Consider the following 24,318-nt stretch of genomic DNA (forward strand, 5'->3'; position numbering starts at 1 on the left):
ATTAGAAAAATTGTATATTTGGTATATAATCATATTAAAATAGATCTTCAATAACCAAGAAACAATGCATATGTAAAAACAGATAAAGAAAGAGGGCACATTACCAATAATGCTCAGATTTAATAGTTTTTTGTAGATAACTGTTTTATCCCTTTAAAGAGAAAATGATCAGTGACATTGTAAACAATGATACACTATAATGTACAATGAAGGTCACAAACAAGTCCAACCAGAAGTTCTAATCTTGTGGAGCAAAAAGAAACTGCTTCATAAACTTACCACTGCATTTAACTTACTTTTTAATAAAATTTGTAACAAATTCAACTAAATTAAAAATGAGTAGACAAACTTAACGAAAATAACAGCAGCCAAGAGATATGGAGAAATATATATTGGAATGACTACATCAGAACATTATGTGCTCTCTATGAAAGTCGGCGAGAAACTGTAAAGAAAACCACTAATTTACGCCTGTGTCCTCATACGCTTCTGTACCAAGGAAAACCAGTTAACTCTATGCCATTAATTACAAATAAGCAGCGTAACTGGTAACCCTAAATTATGGGATGACAATATTGAAGCTCTTTAACAATTAACAGCATTCCAATTATTCTGGCAATACAAGGATCAAGAGCACCTGGCATATCTGCACACTCTTGATAAGAAATATAAATGACATTGGAAGGTAATAACAGAAATGCAACCACAAGTTCAGAAATGTAATAGTCTTAAAAAAGGAAGTTTAGTGTTTCGTAAAGTGCAACTGATGACTGATAATTTAACTTGCATCCCAAAAGGTCTCTTCTATCCACGTTCATCATTATACGAGATAATAAGAATACAGCATTGAGATGTCTAGTTATAAACTTCAAAGTATAAATTTTTATAACAATTATTAAATTTTACAAAGAAGTGACTAACAAATCCTCTGTAAAAGAAATTACCTGTCTAAATAAATTTACCAAGAAGATGATTATTATTATCAGCATAAATATAAATTGCATATTTATGGCAATTTCATTTCCTTCAAGAAATCTTTACTACTTTCACACATTAATACCACGAAGACTCAGAAACCCAAGAGTGCTGTTAGCATAGGTCTATTAGCTTGTATGTACATTATATATACTGTATATATATATATATATATATATATATATATATATATATATATATATATATATATATATATATATATATATATATATATATATATATATATATATATATATATATATATATATATATATATATATATATTATAATATACACACATATACAGAAACACACTGGGTTTTAATTACGTAGTCAGATCTTATAAAACCTTAAAATTCACTACTCGTTATTAACAGCCAAGACTAATTCACTTCTCTGGCTAAGAATAAACCCTCAATAATTAACAGCAAGCCTGGCAGTACCTGTAATGATGCTCTGGCTAAGCTCAAGCCAAGACTGAGTAGTGTCAACCTTCTACAGGTTGAGATAGTAGAAAAGCTATTCACTATGTCTTTAAAGTAGCAACACAAATTGACTTGAAGGTTATAAAACTATACACAAAATAATAAACTATAGAACTAGAAATATTAATAATACCAGATAAAAACAGCTTTTCAAAGCTTTCAGTTTTTTTCAACGTGTTAATTTTCTATTCTGGTTACATAGATTGAGAAACAGATGCTAATTACTCAAATTACATAGTTATGGAACTCAATATGGATAAATAGGAATTTGACAGATATAAATCCTTGTCAACAAACAAATTGTAGTTAAAAAATATACACATTCCTTTATCTCCATATCTGAATGTTAATTAACCTTTTAAATTGATTTATTATTCAGTTCTTCAGCTCTTCATTAAGAGTATTTTTACAAGAGTCATAATTCCAGACTGGAATATATATTACAGTATCTGAGGGTTAGAATATTTGTTTAGTCACCCAAAATCTGGTAAACACACCTGTTTTAATTATGGAAAGATTACAACAATATACTAAACAATGAAAATCAATATTCAACAGAGCATAAATAAAACAGGTATATATCAACCCTGTTACTGGATCTTAAATTACCCCATCCCCCTACCCTCAACCTGTCTCTACCTGGTAACGAGATTGTCTACTACTGAGCGACTGGAACAGGCTCTTGTGTTACTCCAGAGGAAGGTTTGACTGACTCCTGCTCTTCCACGTCCTCCTCGTCAGAAAGTGAGTCGGCATGGGCCTCCAAGAATTCATCCTCGGGAGAATCAATACTGTTTGGAGGTTCCGTGGGAGGGGAAGGCAGTTTTGGAGTACTTAAATCATCATCTGCCTGTTGGGGGAAAAACAACATATCATCACTCAACAACTGAAAAGCAAGTTGTATAAGGCAAAGTTTATGGTCATCAGCGACTTAAAGTTCTATCATTCCAGATGACACTCAAATGTATCCTTTGTACTTCGACAATAAACATTCCAATTATGTTTATTGTCACTGCATCAGCCATTTAAGAATTTCCAAAAATCTCCCCCCCTCCCCCAATTTTTTTTAACACAGATTGGGCAGAGCTTATCCGAGGACCAACCAAAGTATAAAAGGACCATCTAAAGATGATCTCAGCCAACCATCCATCACAAAGACAATAACTGCTCTGCTTCAGAGTATTTTCATAATGCTTTGCAAATTACCTGCTGGAAATTAATTTTTTTTTCTCAGTGATACAGACCTAATATGAATGGACATTTCCATAATTTTCATGAATGTTGAAAAATGAATATGGAATGTGGAGAGGTTCATAAACATTTGAACCTCTGCAGACTAATGCAGAGGTTCAATGGACTCATGGGCTCTGCAGACCCCCATTAGCAGACTCATTGCTGTCACACACAATCTATTGTCAGTACACTTTTGTTTTAATTATAATTTAGCAAATTCATTTGCTAACCTTTTGACAAAACAATTCTAGTTATAACCTTATCCATAACTGATGAAACCAAATATATATATATTTTTAGCGTTGTTGAGTGGGACCTCGAGAAGTGTGGAATGTTTATTGCATTAATTATTGAGTATTAATTTGCGGAGAACTAACATTAGAGTATAGTGTGGAGGACATCAAATGCACAAGGAACTGTGGCCTAAAGAATTATGCCGATAAGCAGTGTGCATACAGGACAGAGGGCCAAATTGGCAATTATTCCCCACATCTTGATAGAGGCTGCAGTCTATATATATATACTGAATATAGGTACAGGAGAAGCAGACATTCCACCACAGTCTAGATGAGTAGAGTTGGCACTCAAGGTGAGTACAAATTATTGTCACAGAGATGGTGCGTGCTGTGGAGAGTGTACACACCCCTAATAAACCCTAACACTATATAATGCATTACTGTAGACAATTTTAACATCTCGATCTTACCTCTTGTTCTGGCTGTGTCTGTGGGGGAGTAGCTGATGAGTGCTGTTGTCTAGCATTAGGTTGTGGAGATGAATTGGTGGGTAGTTGTTCTGGGGCCTCTTCATGCATGGGAGACTGGGACTGTTGTGGGGATGGAGGTTCACCCCCCGTAGAAGGCATTTGGGGTGCCTGGAAAATAAGTGGGACATTATATATATACAAGGAACATATTTAAAGACATCAAATGAAAAATAAGCAATACACAGAAAAAAATGCTAAACCAGAACAAAGCTTATTTCAAATTACCGGTATAAGAATACATTTACATATTTCTAAGATGTTAATACAAGAGGATGTAAGCTTAGCTATGCAGTATAAAATTAATCTGAATAACTAGGGTGGATCTACTAGCATCTGATTGAAGATGATTGACAGGAAACCAAATTTATGATCCTGGAAATCAGGGCATTCTATGAGTGGAAATTTTTGTTTTGTTACTTAGGGGTTGATTTCTTTTTTAATTCATTAGATTCATTAGCAGGCTAATTAATTTTTTCATTCTCAATTCTGATGACATGAAAACCAATAGGAAGAGAAATACTGTTTTATAGTGAAATAAAACTAATGTTGACGATCTTGTATCGCATGCTTTAGTTGGGGTAAGCCTAACACTGGCTTTAGAAGTGCTGCTTCCAGTGTTTTCAGCACACCTGTTAAAAAGGATTTTAACTGTAACAGTGCTACATTTAGTGTTACTAGAACACCTATTAAATGAGATTCCAGGTTTCACAGTGCAACTTCTAAAATTACCAGAACATCTGTTAAACACAATTCTGGCTTTAAAAGTGCTGTTTCAAGTGTTACCACAACACGTACAGCTAACCATGTAATGCGTTGAACAGTGAACACTTGTGAGTAACCTGATGGTGGCTCCAGGTGGGCTTTCAACGAACAAAACAAAACACAATGTGTGTGAGGAATAGCTCATGTTGGTTAATCCAGTTGCTATAGTGACCATATATGGAACGATGGAGGGAAGAAGGACCATGGAGGATGAGGAAGAGGACAGTGAGTGTGTGTAGATAAGAGTAGGAGGGTTGGTGCCGAGCGCTGTGTACGCGTGCGCGGAGGTGAAGAACTCAAACGACCTGATCTGATTGACCGTTTGCCACAGTCCCAAACGTAAGTGGACATGGTGGTTATTCTGTGAATCATCTTTTTATTACCTGTAGGTTTATATCTAGTTAGGATCTCAATTTAATTTATTCATTAATAAATCAGAACCAAAATCAAACATTACTCTCTACGCTTTCATTTTCTGGCGATTTCTCTATGTCTATTCATGACAAAAGTGCTGTATAGTGATAATCTCCAAGCATTGATTTACTTTAGTTAAATAAGAAAAATTATCCCCTCAATGGATTTAAGGGGACAGATGCAAACTTTCTCAACTTTCCTTAAACACACTCAAATTTTTGTGCATAATCTACATGATAAATGCTCCAACTTTTCCTAATGGATCAATATCATAACTTGAACAGAAAAAACTATTGTAAAAAATTTAAAATTTCACAATTTAAAATTAAGATAAATTTAATATTTCCCAATTTTTATTTTATTCATTATGGGCTCAGAATGGCATATAATGTTCATTTTACTCAGTATAAAATTTAGTTTGAGAGTATAGTTTACAGAAAAAAAAAAGTCAATGTGGTCTTCAAAATATGCGCAAAAATTTAGACGCAAAAATGTATAACTCCCAAAGTTATGGGTTTATGAATAAACGCTACTGTGGACATCTAAAAATTAAGAGCTTTGCACATAATATGTAAAAATGGTGAGGCTTGCTCAGAAACTGAGTTTGGTAACTTGTCTCAGTTGAAAATCCTGTTTATACAGAAAAATTAACTTTAAATTCACAACAATGAATATGGTTGTTCTGCATTATGGATTTCCTTATAAGTTTTAGTAAACATTGCTTGGCATTCATACTCAAATATTTAATAGTTGTAGGTTAATGTATGTGTTGAAATAAAGAAAAAATAACCCCCATAAAACAAAATATAGGGATAAGAATAATTGGTTAATAAGAACAATAAGTATACTTTATACAAGTGATAAGGCCCGCATCTGGTCCCCCATTCATCAATACAATCTAAAGACACAAAGAGAATAGAGTTTGAAAGCTGTACATTTATATAAAAAAATATTAAAATTGTAAAAATTTATAAAAAAAATAAACTCATTCCCAGTGCTATATAGTCGTAATGGCTTGGTGCTTTCTCTTAACAGCTCCCTTCACTTCAAATCTTCGAACAAGCAGATGCAGTTTCAAACTAAGGAAACAGAGGTGCTTAAAAAACATTAGAAAGTTCACTTTTGTAGAGTGGTAGACAGTTGGAACAAACTAAGTGAGAAGGTGGTGGAGGCCAAAGCTCTCTGTAGATTCAAAGCGTTATACGACAAAGAGTACTGGGAAGATGGCGCACCACGAGCGTAGCTCTCATCATGTAACTACTGTACACTTAGGTAATTACACATGATAATAAAACATGTATTTAATAATTAAAAATAAACACAAAAGTAATGTTCAGAGTAAGACAATGTGTGTACTCACTTATTTGTGTCTGCAGGATCGAGCATTGACTCTTGGATCCCGCCTTTCCAGCCATCGGTTGTTTACAGCAATGACTCCTGTCTCATTTCCCTATCATACCTAATTTTAAAATTATGAATAGAGTTTGCTTCCACAACCTGTTCCCCAAGTGCATTCCATTTTTCCACTGCTCTCACGCTAAAAGAAAACTTCCTAACATCTCTGTGACTCATCTGAGTTTCCAGCTTCCACCCATGTCCCCTCATTCTGTTGCTATTCAGTGTGAACATTTCATCTGTGTCCACTCCGTCAATCCCAGAGTATTTTATACGTTCCTATCATATCCCCCCTCTCTCCCTTCTTTTTTCTAGTGTCGTAAGACTCGGTTCCTTCAGGCGCTGTTCATACCCCATCCCTCGTAACGCTGGGACGAGTCTTGTTGCAAACTTCTGAACCTCCTTATGTATTTCTTCAGGTGGGGACTTCATGATGGGGCAGCATATTCTAAGACTGACCTCGCGTAGGCAGTGTAAAGCGCCCTAAATGCCTCCTTACTTAGGTTTCTGAATGATGTTCTAACTTTTGCCAGTGTAGAGTACGGAGCTGTTGATATCCTATTTATGTGTGCCTCAGGAGTTAGATTATGTGTTACGTCCACGCCTAGGTCTCTTTTTCGCGTCATCACAGGTAGGCAGTTCCCCTTCATTGTGTACTGTACCTTTGGTCTCCTATCACCTAGTCCCATTTCCATAACTTTACATTTGCTCATGTTGAATTCCAGTAGACATTTCTCTGACCATCTCTGCAACCTGTTCAACTCCTCTTGGAGGATCCTACAATCTCCATCTGTCACAACTTTTTTCATCAACTTTGCGTCATCCGCGAACATCGACATGTAGGATTCTACTCCTGTAAACATGTTGTTAACGTATATTAGAAATAGAATTTATCCCAGTACCAATCCTTGTGGTACTCCACTTGTTACTGTTCGCCAGTCCGACTTCTCACCCCTTACTGTAACTCTCTGGTTCCTTCCTGTTAGGTAGTTCCGTACCCATGCTAGGGCCTTTCCGCTCACTCCCGCCTGCCTCTCAAGTTTGAATAGCAGTCTATGTGCAGTACTGTATCAAAGGCCTTTTGGCAGTCTAGAAATATGCAGTCTGCCCAATCTTCTCTGTCCTGCCTTATCCTCGTTATTTTATCATAAAATTCCAAAAGGTTTGTTAGGCAAGATTTCCATTTCCAGAACCCATGTTGATGTTTGTTTACATACCTTATGTTCTCTAGGTGTGCAACCAGTCTTCGCCTAATTATTCTTTCACGAACTTTACAGGGGATGCTTGTCAGTGATACAGATCTATAGTTAAGTGCCTCCTCCCTATCACTTTTCTTGAAAATCGGTACAACATTTGCCCTCTTCCAACAATTGGGCAATTCTCCTGACATCAGTGATTCATTAAAGATCCTTGCCAGAGGCATGCTGAGGGCCTGCGCCACCTCTTTTAGTATCCCCGGTGATACTTTGTCTGGTCCAACCGCTTTAGTTGCATCCAGCGTTGTCAACCGTTTCATTAACTCCTCCGCTGTTACCTCTATATCTGATAGTCTTTCATCTAAGGTAATCTCTTCTAACAATGGGAGCTGCTCAGACTCGATTGTGAACACTACGGAAACTGGCATTCAGTGCCTCACAGATTTCCTTGTCACTTTCTGTATATGCCCCCTCTGTTTTCCTTAGTCTTGTCACTTGGTCGCTCACCAACATTTCTTCTTCTTATATGGCCGTGTAGTAATTTAGGTTGCTTTTTCGCTTTGATCGCAATATCGTTCTCATAATTTCTTTCCGATGCTCTTCTTATGTTAATGTAATCGTTCCTAGCTCTGTTGCATCTGATCCTGTTGTCCTCTTGTTTGTCTTCTGTACTTCCTCCACTCCCTCCTGCTTCTCATTTTTGCTTCCTGACACTGTCTGTTAAACCATGGGTTATTTTATTCCCTCTTACTTTTTTCCTTTACTGTTGGTATAAATCTCTTCGGCCTCCTAGCATTTCCGTGTGACTAGGTCCATCATATCTTGGACTGTTTTTCCTGTCATTTCTTCCTCCCATTGCACTTCTCCCAGATAGTCCCTTATCCTCCTGTAGTCCCCTTTCCTGTAGTCAACTTTCCTTTCCTAGACCTCTTGTCCCTTGGTCACAAGTTTGAGTTCCATCATGTAGTCAAAGACTAGGACACAATGGTCACTGGCCTCTAGAGGTATTTCATGTTCCAAATTCTTGATGTCTTCTACGTTCTGGGTGAAAATCAGGTCTAATAGGCTTGGTTTATCCCCTCCTCTTTCCCTTGTGTCTTCCTTCACATGTTGTGTTAGGAAATTGCTGTCTATAACATCTACTAACTTTGCTCCCCACGTTTCTTCCCCGCTCAGGGGGATTCCTTGATTCCCAATTTACCTCTCTATGATTTAGGTTCCCCATGACCAGCAGTTTTGCTCTCATTCTGTGAGCTACTATTGCTGCCTTCTGCAGTTCATTGATACATGCCTTCTTGTTGTCATCATACTCCTGCCTGGGTCTTCTACTGTTTGGTGGGGGATTGTAGATTACCAAGATCACAATCTTCCTCCCATCTACTGTCAGAGTTCCATGTATGGAGCTTGTGCTCTCATTGGTACCCCGATTTTCCAGGTCTTCAAACTTCCATTTCCACTTTATTAGGAGTGCCAATCCCCCCTCCCTGTCTCTGTGTCCTTTCTTTTCTTATCACCTGGTACCCCTCTGGAAAAGATTGCATCTGAGATCATGCCATTTATTTTAGTTTCCACTATTGCAACTATGTCAGGATCTGCCTCACTAACTCTTTCTTTTATCTCTTCTGCTTCATTAGTTACCCTATCAGTATTGGTGTACCAAACCTTGAGACTCTTCTTGGAAACTTTGGTACCAGAGTTCACCCTTTCTCTGGGGGTCTGGGGGAATCTGCTGGGGGGGTGCCTGGGGGGTCGAATGGGGTCTGAGCATCTAGGAAGGTAGGTAGGAAGGTCTGGGGTAGTAAGGTCTGTGTAGGTAGGTCTGGAGTAGGAAGGGCATACTGGGTCTGAAAATTAGGGAGGATCTGAGAGGTAGGGTGAGGCTGAGTGTCAGATTGAGGTTGAGAGATTGGGAGGGAGAAGGATAGTGGGGGGTGGGGGGAAGCAGGGAGGATGAAGCATGGATAGTGAGAGTGGGAGAGAGGTTGTATTAGTCAGGGGGAACTCAGGGGTAGGTATAGGCATTGGTACAGAGGGGAAGAGTGAAACAGAGAAAGACGTGGGGGGGGAGGTTGCAATGGGAGGGGGTGAGGGGATCCTTGGAAGGTGGGATGATAATCACAACACACAACATGTGTGTGTGTGACAAATAGTGGGGAGAGAGGAGGGTGGGGAAAAGAGGAGTGTGTGTACTGTACTTCCCTAATTGTACTTGTATTTTATTGTACTGAGCTTTGGCTCCTTTTTTTCCCCTGCCTTTCAACTATCAATCAACTGGTGTACAGGTTCCTGAGCCTATTTGATTCCATCATGGGACAAAAAAAAATCATTACAGCCTTCATAATTCACTTACAAATTCTGGTGGTTGGCCTTGGGGGTGTGACTGTGGGAACTTTCCCTGTTGATTACTTAGTGACAGTTGCTGTAGGGATTGTTGCTGTGCCATAAGTTGCTGTTGTAGAGGGCGTCGTAACCGCTCTCCCTTCCGCCATAGTGTGATTTCCTAGAACAGTGAAATCCTTACATTTATAATTACTGATTCCTTGGTAATGTCACTATATCATTGATGCTTCATAGATTTGTTTTTATTACATTTCTGAATATAAAAAAAGAATGCAGTCTTCATATTTACTATTAATCATTATAACACAGAAAAAGATGAGTGTTTTAAATTAGATGATAAACACTTACATTCAAAAGAAAGGCTATTTCCATGATTATAAATCGACTTCAATATGCGTAATAAATATAAATGAATACATATATCTATCTATACCTATAAAATGAAATGTACCGAATTACGAGTCCAAATTAGGAGGCCAGATGCCTGGGGATCTCAGATACCAGATACCTCGCTTTACTTTCACATATGATTCATAGGGGTATGGGAGTGTTATAGGCCAGTCGAGGTGGGTCCATGTGCCACTTTGACTTTGGATGACCATAGAGCTGGTAAGCAAGAGGATGGTAGAGGTAGGATAAGGATACAGGAAATCTTGAACAAGGATTGTGATGCAAGGAAGAAATGAGGAGGGGAAGTACAGGGTAGTGGCCCAACCACTTTGGCCTTGTTGGAAATTTGTTAATACTGTGATATGAGTAGATGTAAGGTATGAATTTTGGTTCATATGACAGATGGTAACATACACTGTGCTCGCATATATGATTTTTTTTTAATTTTTTTTTTTTTTTTTGCTGGCTTCCTTTGGTGGCCCACTGTTGCTACTTCACCAGAAGTTTGGTGATGTCAGTCTTGGCAAGGGTGTTGCTTGATGTTACTTGCAGCTTATTCTGGAGAGCGATGCTGTGAAAACTTGACTGCTAGTTTGATTTTATTGATTATGTTTTCTTTGTGGATTTTATTAGCATTTTGGCCTTGATTGGTTTGGTGATTTGAATGGTGGTGTTTGTATGATTCTTATCTCTGATTGTCTAATATTGTTTATTTTCCTTACTTTATTTATTATTCCGAGTATAGTCACTATAGCCTTTTCTGGAATAGTTTGTAGTCGAGTTTCTTCTTCTTAACTCGTTTCTTTTCTTCCTTCTGAGTCATCGTCTTTATAAATTCTTTCTCGTGACTTACTTCCGAGCTGACATTTTTACTGGTAGTGGGTGAAGGGTGAGGAAATGCTACCCCATTATAGAAACAAGTGCAGCTTTCTTGTTTTCAGACTTTGTTATACTCTAATGTAAGATGTTGGGGGATACTTAGTCCATAGGCAGTTTTCTCACTTCACACATGGCCCAATCTACTGGACAAAAGAATGTGTTTTTGAAGATGGTGGGCTGTGTTTTATCATTGTAGATTGTGTATTCGATGCCTTTCTCGGAGGTATACATACCCACTCTGTTTTAGATTTTTTCTTTTGCCATCATTCATCATCAGTGACCACTGAAGATCATTTGTTCTTTTAATTTGTTTAACTTTGGGTGCATTGTTGAGATACCTGGTTGATACCTAGTTGATGGGGTTCTGGGAGTTCTTCTACTCCCCAAGCCTGGCCCGAGGCCAGGCTTGACTTGTGAGAGTTTGGTCCACTAGGCTGTTGCTTGGAGCGGCCCGCAGGCCCACATGCCCACCACAGCCCAGTTGGTCCAGCACTCCTTGGAGGAATAAATCTAGTTTCCTCTTGAAGATGTCCACGGTTGTTCCAGCAATATTTCTTATGCTTGCTGGGAGGACGCTGAACAACCGCGGACCTCTGATGTTTATATAGTGTTCTCTGATTGTGCCTATGGCACCTCTGCTCTTCACTGGTTCTATTCTGCATTTTCTTCCATATCGTTCAAACAAAGGACGAGATACCTTTTTGAGTTTCTGGCTTGCACAAGCCTGGGTTGCTGCTGTTTGTGTAGTCAGTTCACAACTGTTCCCACTCAATTGATTTCTCTTTGGAGCAAGTTTCACGAGTTGTGCCAGCTTGGGTCACCTGGAGAGGGTTTGAGGTGTGCTACTCCCCGAGCCCAGCCTGAGGCCAGGCTTGATTTTGTTGGAGTCGTTTGTTTGATTTTCCTGGGCTGTATCAGCTGGGATTGGAGTTACTTGTATCTTGTTTCTTGAGTAGTGCCATTTGTTTCTTCAGATTACCAATTAGCCCGTGGCACTCACACAAGTCTGCATGACCAGTTGGTAAAAGGAACAAGAGTATGAAAAAAGTATGGAAGTTATAGTAGGTTAGTGTTAATAAATTAGTACAATAATGGGAGGTGATGTGGGTGATATGAATCACTGAAGATAATGGGTGGCAAGATGATTAATGAAAAATGAGTTAATAAAAAATGGGTTGGTCCGAGACAAATGTGTGGCAGGAGGTGGTGGTGGAAGTTGCAGGTAGCAGGCCCGGCCGTGGCACGTGGTGGTTTCCAGGGACCTCTGGACTACCATGACTGTACTTCTTTCTGATGTCTTTTTGCTTCTTCCTTTCACTTTTCTTTCCTTAGTTAAATGGCAAATGAGATCACTTGCCAATGCCCACATGAAGCTCATATTGGTGATGAGAGATCCAGTGGTGCAGTGTTGAGGGAGGAGCTCCGAGAGCCACATCCTCTCTCGCTGACAGCTGGCTCACAATTCCCACAAGCTTTGAGAAATACATGCATCTAAATTGATCCCTGTAATTTTCATGAAGTCTGAAATAAAATCTGTTATGTGTTTTTGAAACAGTTTTGATGCATACTTCCACCATCTACCTATGTACTTTCATTTTGCTGGAAAACAATGAATGTGAATTCATTTGGGTTAAAGTATTACATTTTCTGAGACAGAAAATGGGTGAGGTGGGAGAGGAATGGGGGTATTAGATAGGAAGGGGGATGTTATAGGTAGGGGTGTTAGATAGGTAGGGGGGGAGGGAGACAGGAGAGGGATTAAGATAAGGGAAGGGAGGGAGATGGGGAGGGATTGGGAGGAAGGCAGTGGAGTGAGGGGGAGAGGGGGAGTTGAAAGATGAGGTGGGAGGAGGGAAAAACCTGGGCACAACAGCTAAGTAATCCTTTTAATACATATGGAAATGTTTTTCTAGGCATGGGGAAAAGACTACAATCACTTTTCACAATCAAACGGCTAACCAATCCTTGCTTCCTAAAGTGTAACTGCCTGCTGCTCTAAACTCACACCATTAAACAAAAATTACATCAATAAAATTACATCCAAGAAAAAATTAAAACTCTCCATCTCATCAAATATTTCCAATTATTTATTTAATGACAAGTTAGAAATAAATTCTGCATTTAGAATTAAAATATACAATAATATAACTGTTTAACAATGCCACAAATGTGCACAAATCTTTTGCACATTCATGATAGAGCAGGAGATGCAAACCACATACAGTACCGTGAAATATAAACACAGTATTTAAAGTACGTGAGAACAGTACCACTTACAGTACAAGAACAGCATATACAACAGGAATAACTAACTTGCTGCTTGAAGTAGCGTCGTTCCTCCTCATCAACCAACACCAGGTTCAAGTAATATCGAACTGAGAATTTCTTGTTTATGTCTCTCATTGTTGGAGTTAAGTCATACCCAGCCAAAAACACTCTGATTGGGATGCTCTCACCGCGCACTGGAGCTCCATCCATTATCTCATATTTGGCAATAGTTTCATTCTCATTGAAAGTGTTGGGTCCTGCAAGTAAACAAAATATTTAATCATATTAGATTTAATGCACAAAAGATCTTTAGAAATTTATGAGCATAGGAAAGGAGAATGAGTAACTACTTTACCTTAGTTACAGAATGAGAGCTAAGCTCAAGTAGTATAATCTCCCCAACAGTTTTTGTAATATGATGTTTTGAAGCTTTCAATAGGTTTAGCACACACTTTTCTTTCTTTTAAATTATTCCATCAACTACCAATTTGTTTGGAAAAGATAATTTAAACACATTTTTACATCTTTACTTACTTTCTTTGAATTTATGTCCTCTTGTTCTCACTGCTACACATTTAAAAAAAATTCCTATTGAAAATTGAACAAGTTCCCATCACCAATTTCAATGAAACCAGCAACTTAAACAAGAGGACACAGATTCAAGCTAAGGAAACAAAGGTGCTGAAAAAATATTAAAAAGTTTTCTTTTGCAAACAAAGGTAGATGGTTGGAACAAGTTGAGTGAGGAGGTGGAGGCCAAAACTGTCAGTAGTTTCAAAGCATTATTTGACAAAGAGTGCTGGGAAGACGGGACACCATGAGCATAGCTATCATCCTGTAACTACACTTAGGTTTATCTCACACACACACACACACACACAACACACACACACACACACACACAGAGTACATGTATAGAGGCTGCCTCTTGGTAAAAAATAGGCCTTCTGCAGTTTATTATATTATGAGCATAAATTTAACTACAAATAAGTTACAACACTAATTTTAGGGCATTCACTAATGATACAATTCAATGCATAAATGTTACCTGAGCCTGTAGTCTCTCGCTTGATGATCGCTATCTCCATGTGCTTGATCTTAATACGTACTAACAGAAAATAGATTTTGCCAACAATGACATCTTTTAGGTGATACCTGAAAAGATAAAAGTTGAAAAAGTTTCAAGCAAGGGTGTATTTTGGGAACTGGAACATGCTAGAGGGGAGACAAAGATTTCTGACATGGATGAAAAATTAACTGACTGAAAGATGAGGGCAGTAACCAAAGACAATGTATTAGACTGGAGAAATGTTACTAGTGAAGCACCACTAATAACACCAGTATTCTAGCAGCAGTAATGTTCACTGTCTATATAAACACTATCAGATGAAATACAGATTTATAAGAACATGTTTGATGATGCTAAGCTACTAGGGACGAAAAGAATCTTCGACAATTATCTTGCCTTTCAAAATGACTTGGAGAAAATAAGTGTACTGAGCAACATGTGGCAGATGGAATTCAATGTGAACAAATGCCACACTATGAAATGTACAATATTAAATATTCCAAAGTCAGAAGGAAGAGACAATCAATACCAATAAAATAGTACAGTAACGGGAATCAACAAAATTGACAAAGGCATTCTTGAAACCTGCAACTTCAAGAACATGAGGACATAGATAACAACTATAAGGAATACAGTAAAATAAATGAAGACATAACAACGAAGGAAACAAAGGTACCAACAAAATATTAGAATGTTATTTTTAGTAAATAGAATGGCACACAGTTGGAAAAAATTAACTGAGAAGGCAGCTGATACCAAAGCTGTCAATAGTTTCAAAGCGTCATGTGACAAAGTACAGGAAAGACGAAACACCATGACCATAGCCCTTATCCTGTAACTACACTTAGGTAATTGTGTGTGAAGATTTGTAAGGAAGAGGCATTTTAATGTTTCTTAATGATAAAACTGTGAATCTCTATATTTGAAACTCCCAATAAGGCAGCAGCTAGCCTGTGCGGTAGGCATATTCACCCCGTGGGGTGAACTGTTCCTCTCTAAATAAGAACAAATACTATAAACATTAATAATATTTTTATTTTATTTTTTTATTTATATATACAAGAGTTCTTACATTCTTGTGCATTTCGGGCAAGTCCTTAATCCTATGTTCGCCGGAATACGACCCACCAAATTGTTTAACAACCAGGTACCCTTTTTACAGTTGGGTAAACAAAGGCTACAGTTTAGGACTGATGTCCAGTAAATCCTCCCTGACCAGGATACGAACCCTGGCGGACAAAGCTCTTGCGAAACGCCAGTTGAATCTTAACTACTACACCATGGGGACTACTAAATATATATGCAGTCCCATGTACATTCTGCAATTGCAAAATATTATTAAAATATAAGTGTTAAATATTGAAATACAAATCCTATGAACTTCTGTAAGGGTGTCTTGAAGAAATAATTTGAACTTTCTTAAAACATTGGAATGTTAGTGAGAACAATGAATGTAAGGTACTACTTAATGAACTTAATGAATCTGATATTAACATGCAAGGAGTATGATGTGTTTAGCATGTGTTGGTGAAATTTTCAATTAAGAGTTAATTTGGCTTTTGAGTCCAGATACAAGAATTGTGTATTTTGATGCCAGTGTTAAGACATTTATTCAGCCCATTCTCTCAAGCATTCCCAATGTCACAAAACTGTTGTACTAAATTTCCCAAACCTGACCTACTCAAGAACCCAGGAACTGAAAACGGGACTTGTCAATTTCGAGAGCTACTACAGTTTTAAGTACTTCGGTTTTTGGCCTCAAAGAAATTATATGTCAAAGTGCCATGTACTTTTTTCTGGAGAATAAGTTGGTTTATTAGCCATGATACACCTAGGTGTCTACCTCTGTCATTCTACAGTTTAAGGACTATACACCAGCCTGAAAACAAAAGAGAACAAGTTAAATAATATAATATAATACCCCCTTAAATTTGAGAATCAAACAGAAACATTTCTTTGAGTCATGGAAAAATGAATATTATAATATTTATTCTTACATGTTTATATTATAGCTTTTTCGTGTTGCAATATGTTTTCGGGGCAAATTCTACGCGTTTCTGAGTTTTGTGGCCTCATTCCATGCACTGGAGCAGTTTTTTTCAGTGCCAATGTCTGGTAACTGGCAACCATCCAAAATACAAACTAAGACTACCCATATCGAAGAGCCCCTCATCCCACAGTAATGAGCAGTGTATAGGTAATGGACATCAACAAGGATGGAATAATGAATAAGCAAGGAAACCCCAGCAAGTCTGATAAAATTATAAGTATTTAGGCCCAAGCGCAAGCACTGAGTTAGGGGGATCATTGCTCCAAATATCAGTTATGGTGGAAGGTTTACTTTTAATATTCTAGAGTTGACTTGTGTAAGGGTATCCTTCTCTAGTATTTACTTCACTACCATAACTTTGAACATGCACACTCAGGTTTGTTCATAATCTGAGTGCTGCTTACCTTCTCAACTCTCATATCTATATGTTATCTAACAAGAGATTACTATCTATAAATGAAGCCAACTTGAAGATGCATCAGTCTTTTGGATCTAGAACTTTTGCAGACTCCACTCCACGTATAGTAGTGTGCTCCCCAGATGTCTGCAAGCTTTAGGAAAACTGAGATGATACAGAAATCCTGTCATGAGTGGTCCCCAGCTACTGGATTCTTACACATTGCTTCCACTCACACGCAAGCACACTCACCATTATATTTTTTTACAGAAAAATTTAAATATTAATAGTAATCACCAATGAGTCAAAGGATACACTGTATCACAAGGTCTAGTTTTTGTGATAAAACTCAGAGAAAATATTAATATACAAAAGTATTTTAAAATACCGTATAAAGTAAAAAGTACATACAAATAATAAAACTAAATGTTCAAACTCTGTATTAGGAAATATCATGAACTGTCAGAAACCTAGCACTGCCAATAATGAAACACTCCTCAATCTTACATTCATGGTACTTATACTAAGCTAAACACCAAATCACTGAACAAAGTATACATTACTTACTTAGATTTGTTGTATTCAAATTCTATGTGTAAACAATCCTCAATACCAACTTCCATTTTTATAGAGTTGTTCATCTCCGGGTAGGATGAGAGTGTATGTACTAGTAAATCCATTTCCCGTGCAATGTCTGACAATCTTCTGACAATTGTTACTCTTAAAAAGTATCTGCAAATTAAAGAAATACAATTTAAAGAATATATTACCCAACATTTAAAATGCAGAATAAATACAATAAACATTCTGTACAGAAGGCACTTTGATATTTACTAAAGATTACTACACTGTAAGGTTCGTAAGTCTGTTGACAATCACGATAGTACAGTAATTAGCAAGTACTGTATTGTACTAATGATTATTTGAAAGAAATACCAATGAACAAAAATAATGACTTTATACCAAGTGACACTAACTTATCTCTTTTCCACATAACAAACCAAATAACATAACCAAGCAAATATTTCGTAAGCCAAAAAATGATAGGATGGATTACGAAAACTTTCAAATCCAGGGATCCCATCACAATGGTTGTACTCTTCAAGTCACTTGTGTTGTCCCATCTTGAGTACTGCTCAGTACTCACTTCCCCCTTTAGAGCAGGAGAGATTGCTGAAATAGAGGGAATACAGAGAACATATACGGCATACATAGACGCGATAAAGCACCTAAATTATTGGGATCGTCTCAAAGCTCTCCAAATGTACTCACTAGAAAGGAGATGAGATATCAAATAATATACACATGGAAAATACTGGAGGGCCAGGTCCCAAATCTACACACTAAAATAACAACGTACTGGAGTGAACGATATGGAAGAAAATGCAGAATAGATCCAGTGAAGAGCAGGGGTGTCATAGGCACAATCAGAGAACACTGTAAAAACATCAGAGATCCACAGTTGTTCAACATCCTCCCAGCGAGCATAAGAAATATTGCCGGAACAACCGTGGACATTTCAAGAGAAAACTAGATTGTTTTCTTCAAGGAGTGTCGGATCAACTGGGCTGTGGTGGATATGTAGGACTGCGAGCCGCTCAAAGCAACAGCCTGGTGGACCAAACTCCCATAAGTCAAACCTGGCCTAGGGCTGGGCTTGGGGAGTAGAACAACTCCCACAACCCCATCAAGCAGGTATCAGGCAAGCAGGTACATTAAAATTCTGGCAATGTCCTTTATCCCTCCTTATTAATTTAGTGGATACCTTTTGCATGTGAGTGTATATAACAATGTGTATGCAGGGCATGTGTACTGTATATGGAGCAAGCTACACAAATACAGAACTGATTGGGTTGTGGCTGAATTAAATCGTGTTCTGGTATAGCCCAGTAAGGGTTAATAGGTCCCCTTACATTTTGACTGCAACACTTGCATATGAATGGATCATGCCATAATCATAGTGTCTCTTAGTGTTAGCTAGTCTGTCTGATAAGGAAAAAGAAAATATTTATACCTAAAATTGAGACGGTAATTAACCAAAATATAAATTAACAGAGGTATGCTCCAAACAACTTCAAACCATGACCCATTATTGAAACTCAGATTTTAATTAGACAAATTTAGCTAGAATTTAAGCAGTAGAAATGAGCAGATTTGAAAAACTTATGTAGCGTTGTGTAGATGGGAATACATAAATAAAAGTGCATCAAAGTTATGATAAATAGTCACCAAAAGCAAAGGACACTTACTCACCTTAGTCTAACATTTGTTCCAGAATATGACTCATAGGGTTTCTCCACCTGATTAAATTCAAAGTCAAAGGAGGTATTATGTGAGAGTTCCCCAGGCCTTGCTAGCTCCTTCACCAAAGACGTGAATTCATGGTGATTTCCTCGGTCATAGTAAAGTTCAATCTGACCCACAAATTCAATTTTCACACCTTGGTGTTCCAGTCGGCCTCCAGGCCGTTTAAGAGTGACATTCACCTGCAAAACAAGATGGGAATTAAATGTATATAAAAAGTCAAGATTTTTATGAAACATGAAAAGCTGACAAACGAATTAATGTGTGTGTCAGTGTGAGAGAGAGAGAGAGAGATTGAAAATGAGTGTGTGTAATTACCTAAGTGTAGTTACAGGATGAGAGCTATGCTCGTGGTGTCCCGTCTTCCCAACACACTGTCATATAACGCTTGTCTTTTTCAGTTTTTCACCTGTGTCCCCTTGTTCTTGTCCCACCCGTGCTGAAGAGTTTGTCTTTGTCCACCCTGTCAATTCCCCTGAGAATTTTGTAGGTGGTTATCATGTCTCCCCTTACTCTTCTGTTTTCCAGGGATGTGAGGTTCAGCTTTTTTAGCCTTTCCTCGTAGCTCATTCCTCTCAGTTCCGGGATGAGGCTGGTGGCATACCACTGAATCTTCTCTAACTTTGTCTTGTGTTTAACTAGGTATGGACTCCAGGCTGGAGCTGCATACTCTAGCATTGGTCTTACATAAGTGGTATACAGGGTCCTGAACGATTCCTTACACAAGTTTCTAAAGGCAGTTCTTATGTTGGCCAGTCTAGCATATGCCGCTGATGATATTCTTTTCATGTGGGCCTCTGGGGACTGGTTCAGTGTGATATCAACCCCCCAGATCTTTCTCTCTATTTGACTCTTGCAGGATTTCACCTCCCAGATGATACCTTGTGTTCAGCTTCCTGCTCCCTTCGCCTAATTTCATTACCTTACACTTTCCTGAGTTGAACTTTAGCAGCCATTTTCTAGACCATTCCTCCAGTCTGTCCAGGTCACCCTGTAGTCTCTGTCTATCTTCATCCGTCTTGATTCTTCTCATAATGTATGTGTGTATGAGAGGCAGGGTCAGAGCATGTGTGTGAAATCACCTAATCGTGTGGCAAGTATTAACAAGGAAAACAACAAAGGAACCTGCCCACTGCTGACATGTTGCATCATGATACAATACATAGGTGAAAGTAAGTACTGTACCTATTTTAGCAGGGAAATACATAGTACTGTATAGCCTTTACATGCAATTTTTAGTAATAATTATTATTTGTTATAATACAATATTAAGTACTGTAATATAGTTATTTTACATTCATGATCATTTATTAGCCTAATCCAACACAACACTAAAATTACTGTACCTAAGCTTAGCAAGGTCAGTTATGAATGCCAGCTGCTGGGGCTTCACAGGTTGAAGGCCCTTGGCTTCCTGGTAAGCATAGGTCTCCCAGTGCTGTCCTCAGTTATCTGGCCAAAATCCTGGTTATCCAGATTTCTGTCCAGATATGGCAGAAATCCTGGTTATCCAGATTTCTGTCCAGATATGGCAAAATTTGGCAAATATCCGATCTCGATTTTGGCTGGACAACCCAAAGGTTCGGTTGAACAGGCTTTGGATAACCAAGCTCATACAATATAATATGTATGAGCTTGGTTGTCTACCAAGCTCACTACCCTTACTCATATGGGTAACTCATAATGAAACATATCCAAGCTACTAACCTTGCCAGATACACTTTCTCCATCATAATAAAGAAAATAGCGTTCCTTCTTGCCATCTTCAGTTTTCATCTCTGCCATTTTTCGGGTATCAGAGCCATCCAGCTGGATTTCAATGTCGGCACTTTGGCCGAACCCAAAAAAGCTCTGAAATTAAAATTTTGTATAAAAAATATTTTAGCAGACAATGCTTTATTGTATTCATAGAAAATAAATCATTTTTATCTCTAACAAAAACAAAAATACATTGCTATGGGGCCAATTGAAACATGCATGTAGTACTGTACTGTACAGTATTTACAGTAGGGGTAAAGTTGTTGGTGCCTGATCATTGATGGTGAAAAAACCAATAGCCCCTGCATCAGTTATGGCAAAATAAATTGAATATAAACTTGTAAGAATTGTATATATTTTTACATGAAATCAGCATGATACAATTTTTTTTTTTTTTTTTTTTACATACATATAGTCAAATCTATGGAGTTATATTTTGTTAAATTTTATGTCTAATTTTCAGATAAACTCTTAAGCAGCTCAGCTAAATGAAGGTCCTACATCAGGATGTGCATGACAATAAATAGTTCACAAATCTAAAGTAAAAAAAATCACATTTGGCATTTCAAGTACTGTTGGATGGTACTGAGGTAGATAGCTAGAAAAGTGAACTATGGATAATGAAGCATGTTCAGAGACCAACACAAGAAACAGCCCAGTTTCCAGACACTAAAAACCAAGAACAGTATCTTCAAATCAAAAGACAATGCCACCAGTGCTTGCATAATACACCATGCTACCTTGCATAATAATTGAGGTCATAATGGTCTGTGATTCCCCTCTATAGTTCCCCTTGGGCATCCAAGTGTCAGGAAACGCCATCCTTAATCAAAAACAGGTGGTCCAATACTCGATCTAACTAACTAAAGATAATTAATTTATTACAAAACAGACTATACAATAATGACAGACAAGTGTACAGGTGAATACATATACAGTACGTATATAGGATGAGTATGCAGGTGAATATGTATACATATATAGGATGAGTATGCAGGTGAATATGTATACATATATAGGATGAGTATGCAGGTGAATATGTATACATATATAGGATGAGTATGCAGGTGAATATGTATACATATATAGGATGAGTATGCAGGTGAATATGCATACATATATAGGATGAGTATGCAGGTGAATATGCATACATATATAGGATGAGTATGCAAGTGAATATGTATACATATATAGGATGAGTATGCAGGTGAATATGTATACATATATAGGATGAGTATGCAGGTGAATATGTATGTATAGGACAAGTGTGAACTGGTTAGCAGGGAGACGGGCTGTGTGAGTATGAGAGACTGTGACATGAACAAATGCAATGAATATTCAGATAAATTTCAAGCTTATTGTGTCCTAGAGGTGAAGGACCATTTTGGAAATACTGTACTGTATTAGAATACTGTACTAAAGGACAATAAACCCCTCCTGCAACAGAGCATAAAGTTCAGCAAACCTATGCCTGGAAGCCAGTGCAAGACAAAATACTAAAAATTATGTGGTTACTACTATTACTAATGATCTACCAATACAATAATGTAGACCAATAGATATTTACCTATAAATTTATACACCGGTTTCAAAAGAATCCAAACAAATAAAATCTAAACCATATATCAGAATACAGTATATATTGTAATCAATGTAGCAGATTGATAAAAGAAAAGGATGTAGAAATTATGATAAACCACTCTTTGAAAGTTGCTTAGTATGTAGGAATTGTAGTACAAAAATAATAAAAGGAGTCTGACTTCACGGAAAGAAATTGGTTATTCGGCTGTGTAACTCTGGTGCACCCCATCTGGGTTAATGTAACCCCCAAGCATGGAGACCTCACCTTTAAAAAGAAACATCTACTTTGGAAAAGTATAACACAATGGAAAAAATCCCAGAACAAAGTCAGTACCTATACTGTACCAGGAAAAGTTGTGGGGCCTCCCAAGACAAATACAGTACTACAAACCAGACATGATAGGACTGATTCCACCGAGACTTAAAATAATGAACGAATTTTATATTAATCCGGGCCACTTCTTTAAAAAGTCCAATGTAACTCAAACAAGGAGCAACAGCCTCAAGATTAACAAGCCATAATATAGGACAGAATATAGGAGTTGCATTTTCACCATATGATAATAAACCTATGGAATCACCTACCTGCCAAAGTCATAAATGCAAAAACAGCATTCCAATTTAAAATTAATCTGGAAAAACTCTTCAAGAATAATGGGGGGATCGTGACAAGAATGACAACTTCCTCTGCCTGTCGAGGCCACCACACACACTTGCCCTCTGGTAAATTCAGCCAATATAAACCCAATACCCATCGTCTGGATCATACTGAAAAGGTTATAATTAGTTAATGGGCTCAGAAATCAGTTGTTTTCATTTCCCTCATATGAGTGAACAAGTTGAAAGGGCAATGACTGAAGTACAGTACTTTATCTAATGCTATGGTACACAGTCATGTGGTAAGCAAATAAGTGACTTGCAGGTAATGCAAGCTCGTGGACAGTATACACTTATCTACGACAAGCAAACTTGGGGCACTTGGCAAGTGTTTTTGGGTTACATGTCATTCTGAATTAAATTTTTGGACATTTCAAGAGGAGTGAGAGTTGTTTCAAAATTCTTTGACTTTCCACATTCAATTACAGTGACAGGATATGTGAATCTTTTGCTGACAAAGTTAATATTAGATCAGATATATATTAGCAGGCAGTGCAAACTTCCAGGGGTTCTTATAGCCTCCCCAAATTTGTTAATGAGGAAGAAGACAGTGTACTAACCTATACATATCAAGCAGCATACACCCTATAAGCCAATCTCCTCGTCGTCGCCCCTCAATCAACAACACTACATGCCAAGTACGGAAATAATTTACCAATCAAACTCATGTTCAGTGGAATGCTGTTTGCTGAGATGTATTAATTAATACAAATTCTCCATATATATGACGTTAATAAATACTTGTACGTTAATAGTATAAGAAAAGGGGGTGGAGAAACCCGTGCCCTTAGTCGGCGACGGAAGTCCTGGCTTATACACCTCGGCAGCCACACAGCCACAGCCTCACAGCCAGAGGCATCACCTCCCGCCGCCGGACTCACAAATATCGCCTCGACAGCCAGTAAAAGAGGGAGCCCAAATAAGCCAAATCTCACCATTTCTCCAGGTATGTTTGTACCAACTGGCAGCTCCCCTCAACAATCATATGAAAGTATAGACGGAGGAACCTGTTGACGTGCGAGGCGCCTCCCCCGCGCCCTGACCCTCTACGCCGGCCTTCACCACCTTATGACCCCTTTAATCAGGCTCTTATTCTCTTAAGACGAATCTGATTCCTTATGTCGTCTACCCCGCCACAGTCGACGGCTTCTCGATATTACGCAGAAAAATAATGGTTGTGTGGGGAATATTAAAGGAGGTGTGAGGCTGAGAGAGCAGGAAAGAGGCATATATGTATGAGGTAGTAAGTGGAGTTGTTGCTCTGCTGCATAAATGGAAGATATAACAAAACTAACTGTAAACATTATCATTTCTGTTTAATGTAAAATATAATTAATCTACTAAATTTTGAATTTAAAAGTTTATTAGACAATATAGAATTAGTTGTGTAATTTTTGCG

General features: G+C 37.8%; 1 protein-coding gene across 2 annotated transcripts; it reads right to left on the bottom strand.

The window, feature by feature from the left end:
- Positions 1-23,997, bottom strand: Vps26 (vacuolar protein sorting 26). 2 transcript variants are annotated; one of them, XM_045736079.2, is made up of 9 exons: positions 23,855-23,997; positions 20,631-20,774; positions 18,873-19,105; positions 17,187-17,351; positions 14,152-14,258; positions 13,149-13,360; positions 9,577-9,726; positions 3,400-3,567; positions 1-2,310 (listed from the first exon to the last, which is right to left on the bottom strand). In XM_045736079.2, exons 1-9 carry the CDS (start codon positions 23,855-23,857, stop codon positions 2,119-2,121), a joined length of 1,374 nt encoding a protein of 457 aa, XP_045592035.1. In that variant the 5' UTR covers positions 23,858-23,997; the 3' UTR covers positions 1-2,118. The 2 variants fall into 2 exon arrangements, with proteins under 2 accessions (XP_045592035.1, XP_045592036.1); XM_045736080.2 differs by lacking the exon at positions 23,855-23,997 and adding an exon at positions 22,848-23,011.
- Between the last annotated feature and the right edge of the window lie 321 nt (positions 23,998-24,318).

The sequence above is a fragment of the Procambarus clarkii genome, chromosome 6 (genome assembly GCF_040958095.1).
Source record: "Procambarus clarkii isolate CNS0578487 chromosome 6, FALCON_Pclarkii_2.0, whole genome shotgun sequence".
Classification (NCBI taxonomy): domain Eukaryota; kingdom Metazoa; phylum Arthropoda; class Malacostraca; order Decapoda; family Cambaridae; genus Procambarus; species Procambarus clarkii.